Source organism: Piliocolobus tephrosceles, chromosome 10, assembly GCF_002776525.5.
Source record: "Piliocolobus tephrosceles isolate RC106 chromosome 10, ASM277652v3, whole genome shotgun sequence".
In the NCBI taxonomy this organism is placed as follows: domain Eukaryota; kingdom Metazoa; phylum Chordata; class Mammalia; order Primates; family Cercopithecidae; genus Piliocolobus; species Piliocolobus tephrosceles.
In genome coordinates, this window is record NC_045443.1 from 115,849,626 (window position 1) to 115,868,817 (window position 19,192).

Sequence of the window (19,192 nt, forward strand, 5' to 3'; positions counted from 1 at the left end):
GCTTCTATGCACACCTGGCACGTGGGGGTTCTGTGTGCGTGTGTGTGTGTGTGCATGGATGCCTTCTGTTCTTCAGGACAGAAAGGTGCAGTTGACCATGAGCCCACATCGAATGGTGCAATGCTATCTTCGGCCCCAGAGAAGAACTTGGAAGACGTAGCTTTACCTGAAAGTCTTGAACGGCTCTTCTTTGAGTGACCGCGGCTGTGGAGAACAGTTTCAGGAGGGTGGCTGTCCCTCTGAATTGTGAACTGGGGAACCTAGAAGGGAAACCTCCTGCTACAATAACACAGCAAGGCGATGTGATGAACACTTTTATTTACAAATATAATTAAAAGCTCTGACAGTTATCATGCTCTTCCTTGGAACCTGAAAAATGTTTTGTTTTGTTTTTAAAGTGCATGCAAAAGAAGTAAAGCCTTTTTTTTTTTTCATCATTTTTTATTGTAAGAAAATACACAGTTTGAAAGTGTGAATAATGCAATATTTATGACCAAGAAATGGGACTTAGGAAGGGGAAGGGAAGTAAAGAAAAAGATCAAGATGATCTGATTGAGAGACAGTGTTGAACTCCAAATACTGAATTGGAAAAGGAGGGAGGTGGGGAGCAACAGGAGGAGGAAGTAAAAAAATTTGATCAGAGAAACAGTTAAAATACAATATGAAAATAAGTAATACCTCTCCTTAAATTCCTTCTATACACAAAATACACGATTTGCCAAAGCCCAATTTGTGCTACTGGGATTCTGTGAGCTCCTTTAAGTGTATTCACATCCTCTGCAACAGCAGAAAATGATTATGATACAATCAGAATATGCTGAAGACAAGTTAAACTCTTGCCAGCAGGTTCTTAAAAATCACAAGATCTCTTCACCCCACCCACCCCCCATCCCCCAAAAAGTAATAATATGTCACCACTGATATGTACATCACAATTAGTTTCTGTAAAATGTATCAAATTTTCAATCTTTAATAAAACTTTGTTTTTTTTTTATTCCTGATGAATAAATACCAAAAAAATAAAATAAAATAAAATAATGCAGCAGCTAGTTAAGGTGTAAGGCTGCGGATATTGTGTCTCTCTCCCCCTTGGCATTTATTATTATTATTTTTTTGCTTTACTTTCACAGATTGGTGGTAATGAGTGATTGCTTAAAGCAATATACATCCACTTTTTTTGTTGTTGGTTTATTGGTTTTGTTAAAACTGTCTCCAAAGTTTTCACTGAAACATTTTGAATCACATCAATACTGTGACGTGTACTATGAATAGAAGAGACGGCCAGGTTTTGGCCAGCACTGAAAGTTGACACGGGGGGAGGAAGGGGGCCCCTGATGGAGTAAGAATAAACAGGCACTAGTCCGACACGATGTCAGTAAGAGTAAGAGAGAGAGAGAGTGAGAGCAACGCCCGTTAAAATGGGGAATGTGGTTTTGCAGGGTCTGAATTTTTTTCTGTTTTCTTTTTTTTTTTTTTTTTGTAAATGGCAAAAAATTTAATCTCATCTATAGTCCTCCTTAGGAAAATCTAATGTAACCAAATTCCCAAATCCCATTCTGAGGCTCTCCATGTCAAAAGTTTCAATCTCTCGCTCTTGCCTTTCCAATAGGTTCTTTATTCTCTCGCTGCGTTCCTTCTGAAGGGCAGCCAGCTCCTCTTCAATCTGAAACAAGCACAATGCAGTTCTTAACGGAAAGCATCTCCTAACAGGCACCCACATGACATGCACACACATATAGGCACACATATGAAGTGCACACACACACAGGAACTAAGGGAGGACCGAGGAAGGCTGGCCGAGTCCTGTGATCAATGCATTTAAATCATTATATTTAAAACTTGCTCACAAGAATAAAAATGTTTGGGGTCCACCTGGGGCTGGCAATGCCATTCTAGCAAGCTCAGCAGCTGGGCAGATCTAGGTCAGTGTCCTGTGTTAGGGGATGGCTCAGGAGAAGCTAAAAGACACTCAAGCACAATTGGATTGTGCTGCTTTCCCACAGAGAGCCAAATGCCTCCTGGGTCATTAGTAATTTAGTTCTAGAACAGGAGCTGGGAAAATAGTCTGTTATGTTGGTCTCAGGGAACTACTGGAAGAAAGTGCAAATAACTGGTTAAGCAAATAAATGCTTAACAGCTTTGAGATGCCTTATGAAATCTTTTCTACTTCATATTCCTCAGAATATCTAAAGCAATGCATATTTTCAGTTGGGATAACATTTATTATGCATGGCAATAGCAGTCTATCATCATTTAAATTTTTTTTTTAAAGAGCCCTGCTGGTGATTTCTCTCAGTTTAAAAATAGCTGAAAAGTCAAATCTATTATACGCTTGGCTTCCTCGTGCCATTTGGCAGCCCTGCTATCAGCTCGCAGTACCTTTCAGGTGTCACATCAATCCCCCCAGCAACCCTCGTCATTCCTCTGGCTGGGAACGTTGAGGGTTTCCTAGCAGAGTAGCAGAAAGACTTAGGATGTGGGGTCAGACATGTGTGCCTTGGTGTTTCGGCCTGCAGAATGGGAACAATGCCTACCTCGCAAGGGTACCAGTAGCATAAAGCAGATAAGTGAAAAGTGCCCAGTTTAATCTCCAACTAAGGAAGGCTGCATATATGGCAGTTCCCTCAGCCATGCCCCCTTCCACCCAGTGGCATGGGACCCCCGGTAATGCTCTCATACCTTCTGCTCAAGATGTGCTCTGCGCAGAGACACCCTCTGCTCTAGCTTCTGGAGCTCACGTTCATGTTGTGCCTCTGTTTGCATCTTGATTTTGCTCTGGTAGGCGTTGAGCAGCTCCATTTCCTGCTGGAGCTGTAGCCTCAAGGCCTGGCATTCTGCTTCTTGAGCCTCATCTAGCCGTAACTGCAGGCACAGAAGACACTCATGGTCATGCACCCTTGCCTACAGCCCTTGGTGGCCTACAGCCCCTGGTGACTACTGGAAGAGGCTTCCTCACTTGGATTGAAATTGGTTCCCCCCTCAAAAACACAGATGCTCTGGGTACATTCAGAGTTAGGAATCAAAAACAGTCAAGTCTGCCCAATGGGCTACAACGTACCAAATACATTCTTTTCAGTATGGTCTGAAACCACAGCAGCAGGCGTCAGGAAGGCTACAGCTGTCGGCTTTGGAGGTAGGCTCCTGGGCTTGAGTTACAGCTCTACCATCCACTTGTGTGTGGTACACCTTGGCACATCACCTACCTCTCTAGATCTCATGTTTCATCCTCAAGAAAATAACAAGAATAGTTCCTATCGTCTGAGATTGGTGGGAAGATTAAATAAAAGAATTCATATAAAATCCTAGGCACGGTTCTCAATGCATTACAAGTGTTCAAGAAATAGTAGCAGTTATCATTATTTTGGTTTCAACTGATCATGTCCTTATTTCAAGATCTTTAACCCTAAAATCATTTAGATATGCTTAACTCTAAAAAAATGAATCCAATTTCCATAAAACTTGAGGAATATACCACAGTACTGTTACGCTCCAAGTAGTAATGTTGGCACCTATTGTCGGCTATAAAAGTTACCTTGCTAGCCAGCCAATCCAAAACTCCAAGTGGTTCAAAATCTCTTCCCTGGCTGGTGGCTCACCTCTGTTATCTCACTGCTTTGGGAGGCCAGGGTGTGAGGATTGCTTGAGGCCCGGCGTTCAATACTAGCCTAGGCAATATTGTGAGAGCCCCATCTATACAAAGATTTTTTTAAAAACTAGCCAGGCATGGTGGCATGTGCCTGTAGTCCCAGCTACTTTGGGAGGCTGAGGCAGAAGAATCTCTTGAACCCAGGAGTTCGAGGCTGCAGTGGGCTATGATCACACCACTGCACTCCAGCTTGGGAGACAGAGACTTTGTCTCATAAAAAGAAAAAATCTTTTCCCCACAGAGGGTAGGTACCCTTGATAATTTTAAGAGGCATAACTGCTTTGAAGCAATGCCTGAACTTTGTCATATACAAGATACCCAGATCCTGCATGGAGAATGAGCCAAGCAGAAGTGCCAACTTCTCAAAGCAGAGTTGAAGGCTTCGGACCATCAGCAGGACAGTGTTTAGGAATGATGACCCCTGGTCACAGGCTTGGTTTGGTCCAATTTTGGCAGGCCCTCAGTTTGGCTGAGAACTGAGATTAGAACCCTTGAATCAGTCCATCTACCCTGAGCTTATCTGTGTTTCCATATTGACCACTTTTCCAAGATACTTACTCTCCACCTTATGTACAGTTTGTGACAATACACATATCTTGATTGAAAAATTACTTTTCGAAATGTTACATTAAAACAGTTTTAGAAGGGCCGGGCGTGGTGACTCAAGCCTGTAATTCCAGCACTTTGGGAGGCCGAGGCCGGTGGATCACGAGGTCAGGAGATCGAGACCATCCTGGCTAACATGGTGAAACCCCATCTCTACTAAAAATACAAAGAATTAGCCGGGTGTGCTGGCGGGTGCCTGTAGTCCCAGCTACTCGGGAGGCTGAGGCAGGAGAATGGTGTGAACCTGGGAGGCGGAGCTTGCAGCGAGCCCAGATAGTGCCAGTGCACTCCAGCCTGGGCAACAGAGCGAGACTCTGCCTCAAAAAAAAAAAAAAAAAAAAAAAAAGAAAGAAAGAAAATAGTTTTAGATATAGAGATTAAAGGAACATAAAATAAATTATGTAATATTTCCAAGGTACCATCTAAAAATTAATCCTAACTAGGTTTCATTAAAACCCTTGAAGAGGGCCGGGCGCGGTGGCTCAAGCCTGTAATCCCAGCACTTTGGGAGGCCGAGATGGGCGGATCACGAGGTCAGGAGATCGAGACCATCCTGGCTAACATGGCGAAACCCCGTCTCTACTAAAAAATACAAAAAAACTAGCTGGGCGAGGTGGCGGGCGCCTGTAGTCCCAGCTACTCGGGAGGCTGAGGCAGGAGAATGGCATAAACCCGGGAGGCAGAGCTTGCAGTGAGCTGAGATCCGGCCACTGCACTCCAGCCTGGGCGACAGAGTGAGACTCCGTCTCAAAAAAAAAAAAAAACCCTTGAAGAGGACAGATAGTTCTCATTTTCCCAGTAAGGAATGAAGGGATAAGAGACATTAGACACAATACATAGTCTTTGGCAGGAACAGACTCACAGGTAAATGCCAAAGGATTTACTGGCTCCCAGTGAGGGCTGTTCCCCCTTGATATGGGAGGTTCCTTATCAGTAAAGGAAGTGGAAGTCCTATTCCACTTGTCTGCATTAGTTGCTGTACGCCCCGGCTAAGTGGGTGAGAGGTTCATTCTATGGTCAGTTTAGACCATCGAAAGATTTTTAAACATTCAGAACATCTCCATTTCCTTTTATTTCTGGCATGCTATTATTATTATCAGTAACTGGTACCATTGTTCTGTACCAGCTCTGACTCTGACGGCCCAGTGCTAGAAATCAGATGTTCCAGCATTTAGTATTTATCACCCAAGGTTACACACATCAAATCCATTAAAAAGTTGTTTTTTCTTGGTTTTTGAGACAGTCTCACTCTGTTGCCCAGGCTGAGTGCAGTGGTGTGATCTCAGCTCACTGCAACCTCTGTCTCCCAGGTTCAAGTGATTCTCCTGCCTCAGCCTCCTGAGTAGGATTACAGGTTAAGTGCCACCAGGCCCAGCTAAATTTTTGTATTTTTAATAGAGATGGCATTTCACCATGTTGGCCAGGCTGGTCTCAAACTCCTGAACTCAGGTGATCCGCCTGCCTCGGCCTCCCAAAATACTGGGATTATAGGTGTGAGCCACCGTGCCTGGCTCCACTAAAAAGTTTTATAAGAGTATAGGTAAATATGTCTGTTCTTTACAGTGGCTTACACTGAGGAAAAAGATATAAGAGGCAATATAACATAGTAGCAGCCAAGCATACAGGTGTACAGGATTCCCCCCAAGATGGGTTCAAATCCTAGCTCCACCACTAGTTAGCTATGTGACCTTCCCCCTTACCCCCAAGCCAGGGGTTGGCACACTACAGCCCATGGGCCAAATCTAGCCTGGTGCCTCTTTTTGTAAATATATATATATTTTTTGAGATGGAGTCTTGCTCTGTCGCCAGGCTGGAGTGCTGTGGCATGATCTTGGCTCACTGCAACCTCCAACTCCCTGGTTGAAGTGACTCTCCTGCCTCAGCCTCCTGAGTAGCTGGGATTACAGGCATGCGCCACCATGAGTAGCTAATTTTTTTGTATTTTTAGTAGAGACGAGGTTTCACCAGTTGGCCAGGCTGGTCTCGAACTCCTGACCTCAGGCGATCCCCCTGCCTCAGCCTCCCAAAGTGCTGGGAATACAGGCATGAGCCACTTCGCCCGGCCGTAAATAAAGTTTTATTGGACACTGATAATACTCATTAATTTATATTTTGTCTATGGCTGCGTTTGTGCTACAATGGCAAAACTGAGTAGCTGTGACAGAGACCCTGTGGTCCACAAAGTTAATTACTATCTGTCCCTTTACAGACAAAGTTTGCCAACTCCTGTCCTAAGCAAGTTGCTTTACTTCAGTGAACTTCAGTTTCCTCACAGGTAAATTAGGGTCAAAACAGTAACTACTTCAAAGGGGTTTCACAAAAGTGAAATGAGATAACACTTACGAGATATTTACCATTGTACTTGCCACATGGTAAGTAGTCAGTGAAGGATACTGTAATGATCACACACTTATCTTCTCCCTGTCTCAGAAGAAAGGGCATTTCTCTCCTTTTATTCGAGGGTAATCATTGACCTCTATTTCTGATCCTGTTCTCTCTCATCTTATTTATTTTTTTTAAGAGTCCCAGTGTTGTTGTGTTGCCCAGGCTGGAGTGCAGTGGTGTGATCATAGCTCACTGCAGCTTTGAACTCCTGGGCTTCAGCCTCCCAAGTCACTGGGACTACAGGCATGTGCCACCACGCCCGGCTAAGTTTTGTATTTTTTGTAGAGATGGGGTCTTGCTATGTTGCCCAGGCTGGTCAAGAATTCTTGGCCTCAGGTGACCTTTCCCACAAAGTGTTGGGATTACAGGCATGAGCCACCATGCCTGGTCTCTCCCATTTTATATAACAAACATTCACTGAATGCTGGCTGTATGCCACACATTGTTGCAGATGCTGAGAATATAAAGAGTAACCAGACAAAAACCCTATCAACCTCTACGTCTCTTACCAACTTCTTCCTTCTCTTTTGCCTTTCACCTCTCTTTCCACTCCTTTCCTCGCACTCATTCTGATCCTAACCCTCTACTTCTACCGCTCATGTTAAGGTGACCCATGATGGTCTGGAAGTGGCCCATTACCTGACCTTCCAGCAGCATTTGGTATTGCCGACTGCCCCTTCCTTCTTGAAATCTTTATCTTCTGAGATACCACAACTTCTTGGTTTTTGTCTTCCCTGACTATTCCCTTGCCAGTAGTCCTTACCTACCTGGCCCTTAAATGCGGGTGTTCCTAAGGTCTTTGTCTTGGACCCTCTTCTTCCTCTAACCGCTCTTCCTAAGAATCTCATCTATTTCAAAAGCCTCATTTACCATCTACATATGTGCAAATGACTCCCACACTAAACCTCTATTTCAGACTTTCCTTCTGAGGTCCAGACGAGCTCCTCTGGTCTACTAGAGACATCCTCCCCTGGATGTTTCCCAGGCTCTCAGGCTCCACACAGCCAACACATCACCTTTTCCTTCCCACTCCCCAATCTGTTCCACTTCCTTTTTCACCATATAGGTAAATATAGGTAGACCATCATCTACTGTTTTTTTTTTTTTTTTTTTGAGACGGAGTCTCGCTCTGTCACCCAGGCTGGAGTGCAATGGCGTGATCTTGGCTCACTGCAAGCTCTACCTCCCGGGTTCAAGCCATTCTTCTGCCTCAGCCTCTCAAGCAGCTGGGACTACAGGTGCCCGCCACCACGCCCGGCTAATTTTTTGTATTTTTAGTAGGGACGGGGTTTTGCCGTGTTAGCTAGGATGGTCTTGATCTCCTAACCTCATGATCCACCCGCCTCGGCCTCCCAAAGTGCTGGGATTACAGGTGTGAGCCACTGCGCCCGGCATTTTTGTTTTTTTTTGAGATGGAGTCTCACTCTGTCACCCAGGCTGGAGTGCAGTGGCATGATCTTGGCTCACTGCAACCTCTGCCTCCTGGTTACAAGCAATTCTCCTGCCTCAGTCTCCCAAGTAGCTGGGATTACACAAGTGTGCACTACCATGCCCGGCTAATATTTGTATTTTTAGTAGAGACAGGGTTTCACCATGTTGGCCAGGCTGGTCTCGAGCTCCTGACCTCAGGTGATCTGCCAGCCTTGGCCTCCCAAAGTGCGAGGATTATAGGTGTGAGCCACCATGCCCCGCCCATCATCTACTGTTTTGTTCAAACCAGAGACTGGAAGTCATCCGGAATACTGGACTCTACATTCAACCTGTCATTAAGTACTCTCAATTCTACCTCCCACCAAATTTAGTAACTTTCCCCTTCATCCCAACTGCCCTTTTCTAGTCTACTTCCCACTCCCTCGTACCCCGGGTAAAAGTAACTTCACAAATCATCTCCTAATATCCATTCTTCCCATCTCCCAGGCCATTCTCCATGTCACCAGAGTGATGGTTCAAAAACACAAATCTGATGTCACTTCCTGCTTAATACTCTCCAATGGCTTTTCACTGTTTCGGATAAAGACAAAAATTCTTACCAAAGCCTGAAAGCCCCTACGTGACCCAGCCTGTTTACCCCTTCAGTCTTGTTCTCACGTTGGTCCTCTCCTAGTTCCCTACATCCCAAACAGAACAGATTTCTGTGAATTCTTCCGAAGTGCCACTGCCTTCCCCACGTTCACACATGTGTTCCTCATGTGTAGGCTCCCCAGCCTACACAGCCATTGTGCCAGGGAGGCCTCTCCTGACTCTCCAGACCAGGCGAGCTCTCCTGTTTGTACTCTGTCGGCACCTTGCTCTTGCTCTGCCATTACATGGAGTAGACTTTTTCAATGTCTGTTTCCTCCATGCTTCCATAAACTCCATGAAGACGTGATCCATGACTGTCTTATCCACCACAGTATCTCCGGATGCCTGGTACATCATGTAGGCACTCAATGAATACTTGCTGGATGGATGAATAGATGAACGCACTAGCTCCCATCCTCGGCCTAAGAACATGCATGCTTAAGCCTCTCCCAACCAACAGAAGTCTTCCTTCAACTATCTCCTCCTTTTGCTACAGCTCTTGTTCTCTTTTCCTTCATTGATGAGGATCTGGGAAAAGCGGTCTCACCTACCATTTGGATTTCACTTTACAACCCCTCATCCAATGCTATAATATCCAAACATTCTATAATCCAAACATTATAGAATGTTTCCCAGTCCCACCACTCCACTGATTCTCTGAGACAAGCAATGGACGAATCCAGTGCTAGGTCCAATGAACACCTCAAAGTTTATTCTTCTCATTGATCTCTGCAACATGTGATGCTGCCAGTTAGAAACCCCTGCTCTGGCTCCTGTGACACGCTCTCTTTGGGTTCCCTTCCTGTGTCTCTGATTATTCATTTTTGTTCTACTTCTACTCAGCCGTCAAATGTTGGTGCCTACCAGACTCTGTCCTTAGCTCTTTCCTCTCTAAGAATATCTCCCATCCCCAGCAGATCTCATCTATTCCTACCAGCCACAAGTGCACCCACATAACAATGAAGTCTAGCCTTTTGCCTTTAATCTTGAAATTGCTCCTAAACTACAGGTTTCCATTATCTGTACCTCTGTACCTCTCTACCTGGACAACCACGAAACTCAGATACCATGTGTACAGCTTAGTCAATTATCCTTGCAGGCATACAAACTCACTATTTTATTGTTCTAGCTTGGCAAGATAATGACCTATTCTACTCTGTTGTCAAACCTCTCAAATTGGTCACTAAGTTATTTCCATTCTTGCCTCCTAAATTTTTTTTTTTGAGATGGAGTCTCGCTCTGTCACCCAGGCAGTCTCCGCTCACTGCAAGCTCCGCCTCCTGGGTTCATGCCATTCTCCTGCCTCAGCCTCCCAAGTAGCTGGGACTACAGGTGCCTGCCACCATGCCTGGCTAAATTTTTTTTTTTTTGAGACAGAGTCTTGCTCTGTCACCCAGGCTGGAGTGCAGTGGCGTGATCTAGGCTCAATGCAAACGCTGCCTCCCGGGTTCATGCCATTCTCCTGCCCCAGCCCCCCGAGTAGCTGGGGCTACAGGCGTTTGCCACCACACCCGGCTAATTTTTTTGTATTTTTAGTAGAGATGGGGTTTCACCATGTTGGCTAGGATGGTCTCGATCTGCTGACCTCATGATCCGCCTGCCTCGGCCTCCCAAAGTGCTGGGATTACAGGCGTGAGCCACCGCACCCAGTCTAATTTTTTGTATTTTTAGTAGAGACAGGGTTTCACCATGTTCGCCAGGATGGTCTCGATCTCCTGACCTCATGATCCACCCACCTCAGCCTCCCAAAGGGCTGGGATTACAGGCGTGAGCCACTGCACCCGGCCTCCTAAATATTTCTTAAAACCTTTCCTACTCCTCTCCATCTCCATTAGCATGTTCTCTCATCATCTTTTTCCTGGACTATTATAATGGCTTCCTAACAGGTCCTTTTACCTATATTTGCCACATTTCTGCCAACATCTTTCCGTAACACAAATCTGATCCAGTTATACTTTCCTTCTTAAAACAGGGTTCAACAGCTCTCCATTGCTTACAAAATAACGTCCAAACTCCTGGCTTCTCAGGCTCTGACCCTGACTATCCTCCCACTTTCCCTCAACAAGCATCCTATACTCTTGCCATAGCAATTACTCATTGTTTCTCAAATGTGTCATCCTCTTTCAGGCCTCTAAGTCTTTGCATATACTGTATCCTCTGTCAGGAATAACTTTTTCTCTTATGCCTATTTGGTAAACTATTACTCTTTAAGACTCATCTCCTTGGGAAATCTTCACCAAATTACCAGGCAAGCTTCCATCCCAAGCTCCCTTTCTGACCTCTCCATTCTAGGTTCCTGCAATCTTCCTTCTTGAACTTTGGGCTCACACCAAAGTTCTTTCTGTCTCTATATACTTTCCTTTGTTTGAACCTTTGCCTATGTAGGTTCCAGTTTCAAGAAATCGGTTTATGTCAATGAATTCCTTAAAGTTTCTTGGCTCCCTCCAGGAAGATTTCCCTAGACCAGCTTAGTTAGTCCTACTTGTTCTCCCCTGACCCCCAGTACCTCCCATTTCAAACCACTTACTTTTTTTTTTGAGATGGAGTCTCGCTCTGTCACCCAGGCTGGAGTGCAGTGGCATGATCTCGGCTCACTGCAACCTCCGCCTCCCGGGTTCAAGCGATTCTCCTGCCTCAGACTCCTGAGTAGCTGGGACTACAGGTGCCTGCCACCACGCCCAGCTAATTTTTGTATTTTTAGTAGAGATGGGGTTTCACCATGTTGGTCAGCCTAGTTTTGAACTCCTGACCTTGTGATCCACCTGCCTTGGCCTCCCAAAGTGCTAGGATTACAGGCCTGAGCCACCACGCCTGGCCCCACTTACCATGTTTTACTATTACCACTTCATTATCTGACCACCTGGCTTGACTGACAAATTGTCTGTCTAGCTCACCCTGAGTCCAGCAGAATGCTGAACACTGATGCTTAATAAGTTTAATGCATGAGTGTGTCTGTGTGTCTGTCTTCCTCACTTGACTGTGGGCTCCCTAAGGGCAGGGATTGTCTTATTCATTTGTGCCTGATATTAGTTGGGGGGAGGGCAGTCAGTAAAATCTTTGATAAATGAACACATGATATCATATGTGGTATCTATCACATTTGCCCTCAAAGTCCCTATGTGCCACAGGTCTGATGTGGCATGTCACTCCTTGAGTTCCATCTTATAAGACACTCCAGCAAGTATCCACATTGGCTTGGCTTTATTCAGCGTCGTCCTTTCCTCAGTCCTTTGGGCAGAAAAACATCAATATCCTAAATTTGTGCAAGAATCATCTTGGGAACAACAGGCTGGATCTTGGATTTTCTCGATTCCCAAAGCTCTTGAAGCCGTGGCACCAAACCTAACCACTTACCGCTTGAGAGGCCATCATTTCATTTATACTCTGTTCATACTGCTCTGCCAAAATGGCAAGTTTTCTTGTCTGCTCATCTTTCAGTGTCTTTAAGATTGTTTTGTGCTCATTCTTTGGAGTAACTTCCAACTGGTGATTCTTGAGTGCTTTATACTGTTTGGTCTGTACTTTGCAAGTGTCCTGAAACTGTTTTTTAATTTGCATTTCCATGGCCTGGGTAGAAAAAGTGACAAAGGAAAAATAAAGGCACATCAGTAAATGCAGAAAGCCTTCTACTATAATGATATAATACAAGTGCTGAGAGCATCTGTTTTTTGGTGCAGTGACCCACATTGCTAATCAATAAAAATCAAGCAGTATGTATGACACAGCAAAAGTTAACTCCACCTATACTTTTGGTTTCATATTGAATGACTGTAAGTAATTTTGAATTTACAAATGGCTCCAAAGAAAATATGGACTATTACAAGGGGATGACAACTCTAAGCAGATTGAGGGATATTATGTAGCTTAGCTTGCTGAAAGAGTGGCAACTCTTTTCATGCTTTCCTAGTCAGATAGACACTTCAGTGTCTTCCACTGTTCATTATTTTTTTCCTTTTTTTTTCCTTTTTGTGTTTCACTCTGCTTCCAAGTGAGAGAGGGGATAGCATTATATAAGCCAGCTCTCACTGCTCTGGTTTATAGCAATTTCTTATCAACTCCATAAAGGACAGCATATGGATAGTACCTCATATCTTAACCCATTTCCACTGGATTTCAGCATAAACTGAAAGAGAAAAGTGATTTAGAATTTTTTCCCCATTAAGAGGTTGTGCTTGCATGTAGCAATATCAAATAAGCATCTGGGCAAAGAGAAGGTAGAATATATCATTTTAAGCCCAGAAGGCATTCCATCAGGTTGCCCCATAGTCATGTGTGCACTTCACAAACACTCTGAGGACTAATGGTGACAGAAATCACTGCTTAGCTTAGGATTTGACTGAAGAGATGCACAGCCAGGGTGATCGAGGTTGGCCTCACATCTGTGCCAACACTGACAATGTCCTCCTGGATATATAGCAATGGCTTAGTACACAGAACTCGCTAATTAGCAGTCAGCTAAAATTAGCTGGAGGCATTGAGGGCCACAGGAGTTCCTTCACATCTCTGCATCTCTAGTGCAGAAGCGGTAAATGTCAGGCACTTGTACATTCATTCCTGATGACCACGACAGACATCACTAATAAATGACACTCTTTCCTCCTAAGCTTGGATGTGGCTTTAGAGTCTTTCTCAATACAGTGGTGCTCAAAGTACCTAACACCAATATAACTTCCTTATTTCCTGGGATTAGAACCATAAACTGCTATTAGTCCAGTTTTGAAGAGGGCAGGTCATGAAGTGCTCAGAGAAATTCCATAATGGATATGAGGACAAATTGATAGATAATGTAGTATACTAATAGTTTCCAAACCAGCTTGCCCAACATCTCCTTTTCAGGAGCCTAAATACAGACTCTGTGCTTTACAATTGGAGATTCTGATGCAATAGGCGTGGGGCGCAGAAATCTGTGATTCTGAAAAGTTGCTCAGGTGACTCTGACACTTCAGGGAGAGAAACCACTGATCTGGTCCAACACTGTCCAGAAGCACAAATAGGGAACTGCTATCTCCTCTTACCTTTAAGTTTTTTGGCTGTTGCCGAAGTTCCATGACATGCTTTCTGTGCAGTTCCCTTTCTCGCCTCTTATTGTACTCCAGCTGGTTTTCCAGTTCAGTCTGGTGCTGTAAACGGATCAGATCCATGCGTAGCTTCTGTAACGTGTGCAGCTGCCTGTACTCTAGCTCTCGGGTGGACTCGTCGTGCCGGATTAGCATGGCATGCTCCATCTCCTTCTGGGTCCTCTTTTTATTTAGTTCCTGCATCCAGGAACAAAAGATAAACAGAGAGAGGTGAATGGAGAGGAACTGGAAGCAATGCACAACTAAGTGAGGGATGGCAAGGAATGGCACTGCTAACCATTTCTTAATTAAACCCATTAGTGTTTGGCAGCAGAACTTAATGAGATTAAATTAAAAATCTCTTCAGGTTTAGATTCTGTTCCTAGGTCCACCACTTACAAAATGGGCAACTTCACAGCAATCACTACTGCACTATCTGTAAAATGGGATTAATTTTGCCTGACTCCCTTTTACCTCACAGAGCTGCTGTGAACCTTAGTTAGGTGATGTGCTATGCATAGGTCTACATAAATATTTCTTCAGTGAAGCTAGTGGTTCTACACCCTGACTGCCCATAAAAATCATGTGAGGAAACTTTTCAAACATAAGATGCTTGAATCTCACAGGGTGAAATTCTCATAACTGTCTGGGGTGGAAGCCTGATGTCAGGAGTGGTAAGAGTTCTCCAAGTGGTTCCAATATGCAATCAAGATTGAGAATTAAATTGATAATATCTGCAATGTTCTTAGCTTTCTGGGAAATACCTTGTTTTTGCACGAATCAGAAGTAGGCCAATTATCTATTTTTTAAAATCTCAGAATTCAAGGCATGTTGGGGAAAAAAAACAGATGACATCTATCCTCTTTCATCTTCCACATCACAATCTGTTTAATCATTTATAGATCTAATCACTCTGTTCTTTTCCGTTCTACTCATGTCTTTCTTTCTTCCTTTTCTTTCCTTCTTTGTTGTTGAAGGAGGAAAGGAAAACAAACTAGAAAAAAAGGGGAAGTTGGGTGAAATCTTTTCATTCCTCAATTGAAGAATATTTCTTAAATAGCACTATATATGAAGATCTGAACAATGTGCTCTCAGTACATAAAAATATTTATTAAACCATGACTTCTGTCCTCAACTCACTGACACTCCAATAGGGAAGAGCGCTAAACATTTATTGAAGTATATGCTCTGCTCAAAGCTCACTGAATCAGACTTAGATACAAGGCCCAACCTGGGTCAATTTATTTTCTCTACTTGGAATTTGAAATTGATATTCAGAACCAGTTAATCTCTATGTGTGGCTGGAATTGAGGCATATAAAAACCGCATATGTGGTAGTCATCTGCTGCTATGAGGGCTGAGGATTAGAGAAAGCTGGGCTTCAGACCAAGAAGAAATGAAAAAGAGAGAAGTGCAGGGAATATACTGATGCCTAAGTTGCTTACTGCTTCTGAGCCCTCCAGTAGGTCCAGCTGTATTACTGTATTTGATTTTATAAGACATTCTCATATTTCTATAGTAATTTCCCTGGTTTTGGCTTAAGCTAGCTCAAATAAATTTCAGTTAACATGCAAACAAAAAAATCTTAATTAATACAGGGACATACCTTTTTTTGGGGGGGGCGGGTAGAGATGGGGTCTCACTATGTTGCCTAGGTTGGTCTCGAACTCCTGGACTCAAGTGATCCTCCCATCTCAACCTCCCAAAATGCTGGGATTATAGGCATGAGCCACCCCACCATGCTTAGCCAGGAAATAAGTTTTACGTGCAAATTAAAAAAAAAAGAGAGAGAGAGAGTGAGGTTGGATAAGTGATGAATGCTATAAAAGATTTTATGCTGTAAGATTTCTGAAAAGGGTGTATTACTTTTTTTTTTTGAGACAGAATTTCGCTCTTGTCCCCCAGGCCGGAGTGCAATGGTGTGACTTCGGCTCACCACAACCTCCGCCTCCCAGGTTCAAGCAGTTCTCCTGCCTCAGCCTCCAGAGTAGCTGGGACTACAGGCACATGCCACCACGCCTGGCTAACTTTTGTATTTTCAGTAGAGATAGAGTTTCTCCATGCTGGTCAGGCTGGTCTTGAACTCCTGACCTCAGGTGATCTGCCTGCCTTGGCCTCCCAAAGTGTTAGGATTACAGGCATGAGCCACTGTGCCCAACCTAGCGGTATTACTATTAAGAAGGTCAGGGAGGCTGGGCGCGGTGGCTCAAGCCTGTAATCCCAGCACTTTGGGAGGCCGAGACGGGTGGATCACGAGGTCAGCAGATCGAGACCATCCTGGCTAACACCGTGAAACCCCGTCTCTACTAAAAAAATACAAAAAAAACTAGCCAGGCGAGGTGGCGGGTGCCTGTAGTCCCAGCTACTCAGGAGGCTGAGGCAGGAGAATGGCGTAAACCCAGGAGGTGGAGCTTGCAGTGAGCTGAGATCCGGCCACTGCACTCCAGCCTGGGCGACAGAGCGAGATTCCGTCTCAAAAAAAAAAAAATAAGGTCAGGGAAAGGTGAACGCTTTTGAGCTGTACTTTATTTTTATCTATTAAATTTTTTGAGACAGAGTTTCTACTTTGTTGCCCAGGCTGGAGTTCAATGGTGTGATCCTGGCTCACTGCAACCTCTGCCTCCAGGGTTCAAGCAATTGTCCTGCCTCAGCCTCCCGAATAGCTGGGATTACAGGCACCCACCGCCACGGCTGGATAATTTTTGTATTTTTAGTATAGATGGGGTTTCACCATGTTGGCCAGGCTGGTCTCAAACTCCTGACCACAGGTGATCCACCCGTCTCAGCCTCTCAAAATGCTGGGACCACAAGCGTAAGCCACCATGCCCCAGCTTCAGCTGTACTTTGAATTAGAACAATAGAGTGCTCTCTTCTCTGATGGCATCCACTATGGGAGAAAATGCAAATTATTTATTTTAATAGATATATTGATAACATTTTTATACTGGCGTGGTTGGAAATATCTTGTACACTTGGGCTCCCTATTGATTTGAAGAGAAATCCTTTTAATAGCACAGCATCTAGTACTAGAGCATATTCACTAATCACTCACTTATTCATTCAACAAGTAGTTACTGAGCACTTACTATGTGCAGGACATTATTGTAGGAACTGGGGATACAACAGTGAACACGTACACCCCCTTAGTGACCTTATAAGGAGAAAAAATCCAAAGTATAAATACAATTTAAATTTGTTTTAAGGAATAAAAAATAAGCCCCTAGAGTTCTCTCTCTCATCTCCTCCTGTGTTTTCCTTTATTTTTCCTCTTTACTTAGACCATCAAATTTCTTTTTTACAAATCAGTAACTGACCCCTAGGTGGCACCAAAGGACAGAGAGCCCTTCCCACAGATGAAAGCTCTCCCAGGCCAAGGAAACCCCTTCAAATGAGGGTTTTAATTGGGGTCCAGGAGTCCCAATATCGGGCATTTATTCATCCCACACTTTCCTAAATTGAGAAATGCAAACTGAGTCTGAGTTACTAAGAGCCCTGAAACTCATGGGTTCTTGACACAAAGCAAGCAAACACCTTCAGAAGAAATCAAGTGCTTCTCTTCATGCTTAATGAAATGCTTCACGATATTGTCCACAGAATACCTACATCTGAATTACTTGTGTTATAAGCGACTGGTCTGAATAACAAGCTACGCAGCTAATTCTGATATATATGAAAGTTTGAGAATCAATGGAAAAGTGCTAAGGGCATGAGTCAGTTTCAGCTCCTCTATAAGTCTCATGTATGGCTTGGGGCAAGTCTCTTAATCTATATTTCAGGTGTAAAATAAGGATAGCAGTACGCACTGTGAACTATTGTAATTGTAATTGTAAAGATAAAATGAAAGACCATAGGAAAGTGTTTCAGAATACATAAATATGTCATTATTTTTCTCCATTCAGAAGTGAATATGTGGCATATATCTCAAATCTAATTTTTATAAACTATTAGAAGAGTAAGGAAAACATGACACTGAAATGGCTTTTCTGTTACAAGTTGTTCCCTTTACCTTTAATTTGTACATCTGAGTTGCTGAGGTGTAAGATGGTAAGCTACCTTTAATATTTGAGACATGGGGGAAAAATTATTCACCTTATTATGAGGCCAGTGTTGTGCCTACATAATAATGTATGATGTGCTTTCCATTTTTAAAAGTTATTCCATACATCTCATTCAATCCAAATGGCCACCCTATGAGGTGGTAAGACTGTAAGGATTTCCCCCGTTTATATGTGTTAGTAGGCATTTGGGAATTGAAGGACTAACAAAAAGTGATACAACATCTATAAAGAGAACTGAGGCTAAAACTCAGGTATTTAGCTTCTCAGTATTTTCCATTAGAAATGTTCCAATAAACGAGGCCAGGCACGGTGGCTCACGCCTATAATCCCAGCACTTAGGGAGGCCGAGACAGGTAGATCAGCTGAGGTCAGGAGTTCGAGATCAGCCTGGCCAACATGGTGAAACCCTGTCTCTACTAAAAATACAAAATTAGCTAGGTGTGGTGGCACATGCCTGTAGTCCCAGCTACTTGGGAGGCTGAGGCAGGAGAATTGCTTGAACTCAGGAGGCGGAGGTTGTAGTGAGCTGAGATCGCACCACTGCACTCCAGCCTGGGCAACAAGAGCCAAACTCCGTCTCAAAAAAAAATAATAATAAATAAATAAATAAAAAGAAGAAATGTTCTAATAAATGCATACTTTCCTGTTTTATACTCTTTCAGTCTGTGATATAATATTTTGAAGAATTCTGCTCTAGCTAGACATGATACAATGGTTATTTGTACAAATGACACAATATACATACTAGAGCCACATCATGTGCACCTTCAGCTTATACGAATTTAACAAAATAAACTGAGCAAAAATTAAAAAACCAATTTTAATGGTACAGGTCATTCTGCCATGTACTCCATGTGTGTATATGTGTGTACATATGTACATATACATGTACATATGTACATGTACACACATATGTATATGTACATCTATACACACATATACATACACATATGTATAGGCCCTGGAGGGAGTGCAGGAAGGAAGAGACATGCAGCCTCCTTTCCCTGAGTCAATGTCCAGTGTGTTTCAAGCGTTCTAACTTCCAATGGAAGTAGTATTGACTTCTTTAAAAGCAGCTGATTTCACTCGTGCCAAATTTTTATGCTCAGGCTCACTGAGGTTGAGTAAAAATGAGAATTCTAACTTTTAAATAGAGATGCTATTTAATGCCATCTTAGTTTCAGTTCTTAGTTTCAACACTGGTCAGAAAATGCTGAGTGTCTGTATGTGTTGGTGATAGAGAAAGAGGCTCAACCCAGTTTCAGTGATCCTCTTAAGTGTTTTCACTAATTAAAAGGATTGCTAATGCTCAATCCTTCAGGCAAAGACATAGGAAACCGGGCATTCTTATGCTTTGTTGGTGGGAGTATAAACTCCTT

General features: G+C 43.5%; 1 protein-coding gene across 6 annotated transcripts in view; it reads right to left on the reverse strand.

Annotated features, from left to right (window-relative positions):
- Positions 1-307: 307 nt before the first annotated feature.
- TAOK3 (TAO kinase 3) overlaps positions 308-19,192 on the reverse strand; it is a 226,053-nt gene continuing 207,168 nt past the window's right edge. For 4 of the 6 annotated variants that reach the window (XM_023204461.2, XM_023204442.1, XM_023204451.1 and 1 more), the window contains exons 18-21: positions 13,714-13,953; positions 12,053-12,265; positions 2,680-2,862; positions 438-1,663 (exon numbers count right to left, since the gene is read on the reverse strand). In XM_023204461.2, coding sequence (XP_023060229.1) covers positions 1,502-1,663; positions 2,680-2,862; positions 12,053-12,265; positions 13,714-13,953 — 798 coding nt within the window. In that variant the 3' untranslated portion in view covers positions 438-1,501. Of the gene's footprint in view, positions 1,664-2,673; positions 2,863-12,052; positions 12,266-13,713; positions 13,954-19,192 lie in introns of those variants that run through there. The other 2 variants (XM_023204435.2, XM_023204482.2) reach the window with 2 other exon arrangements.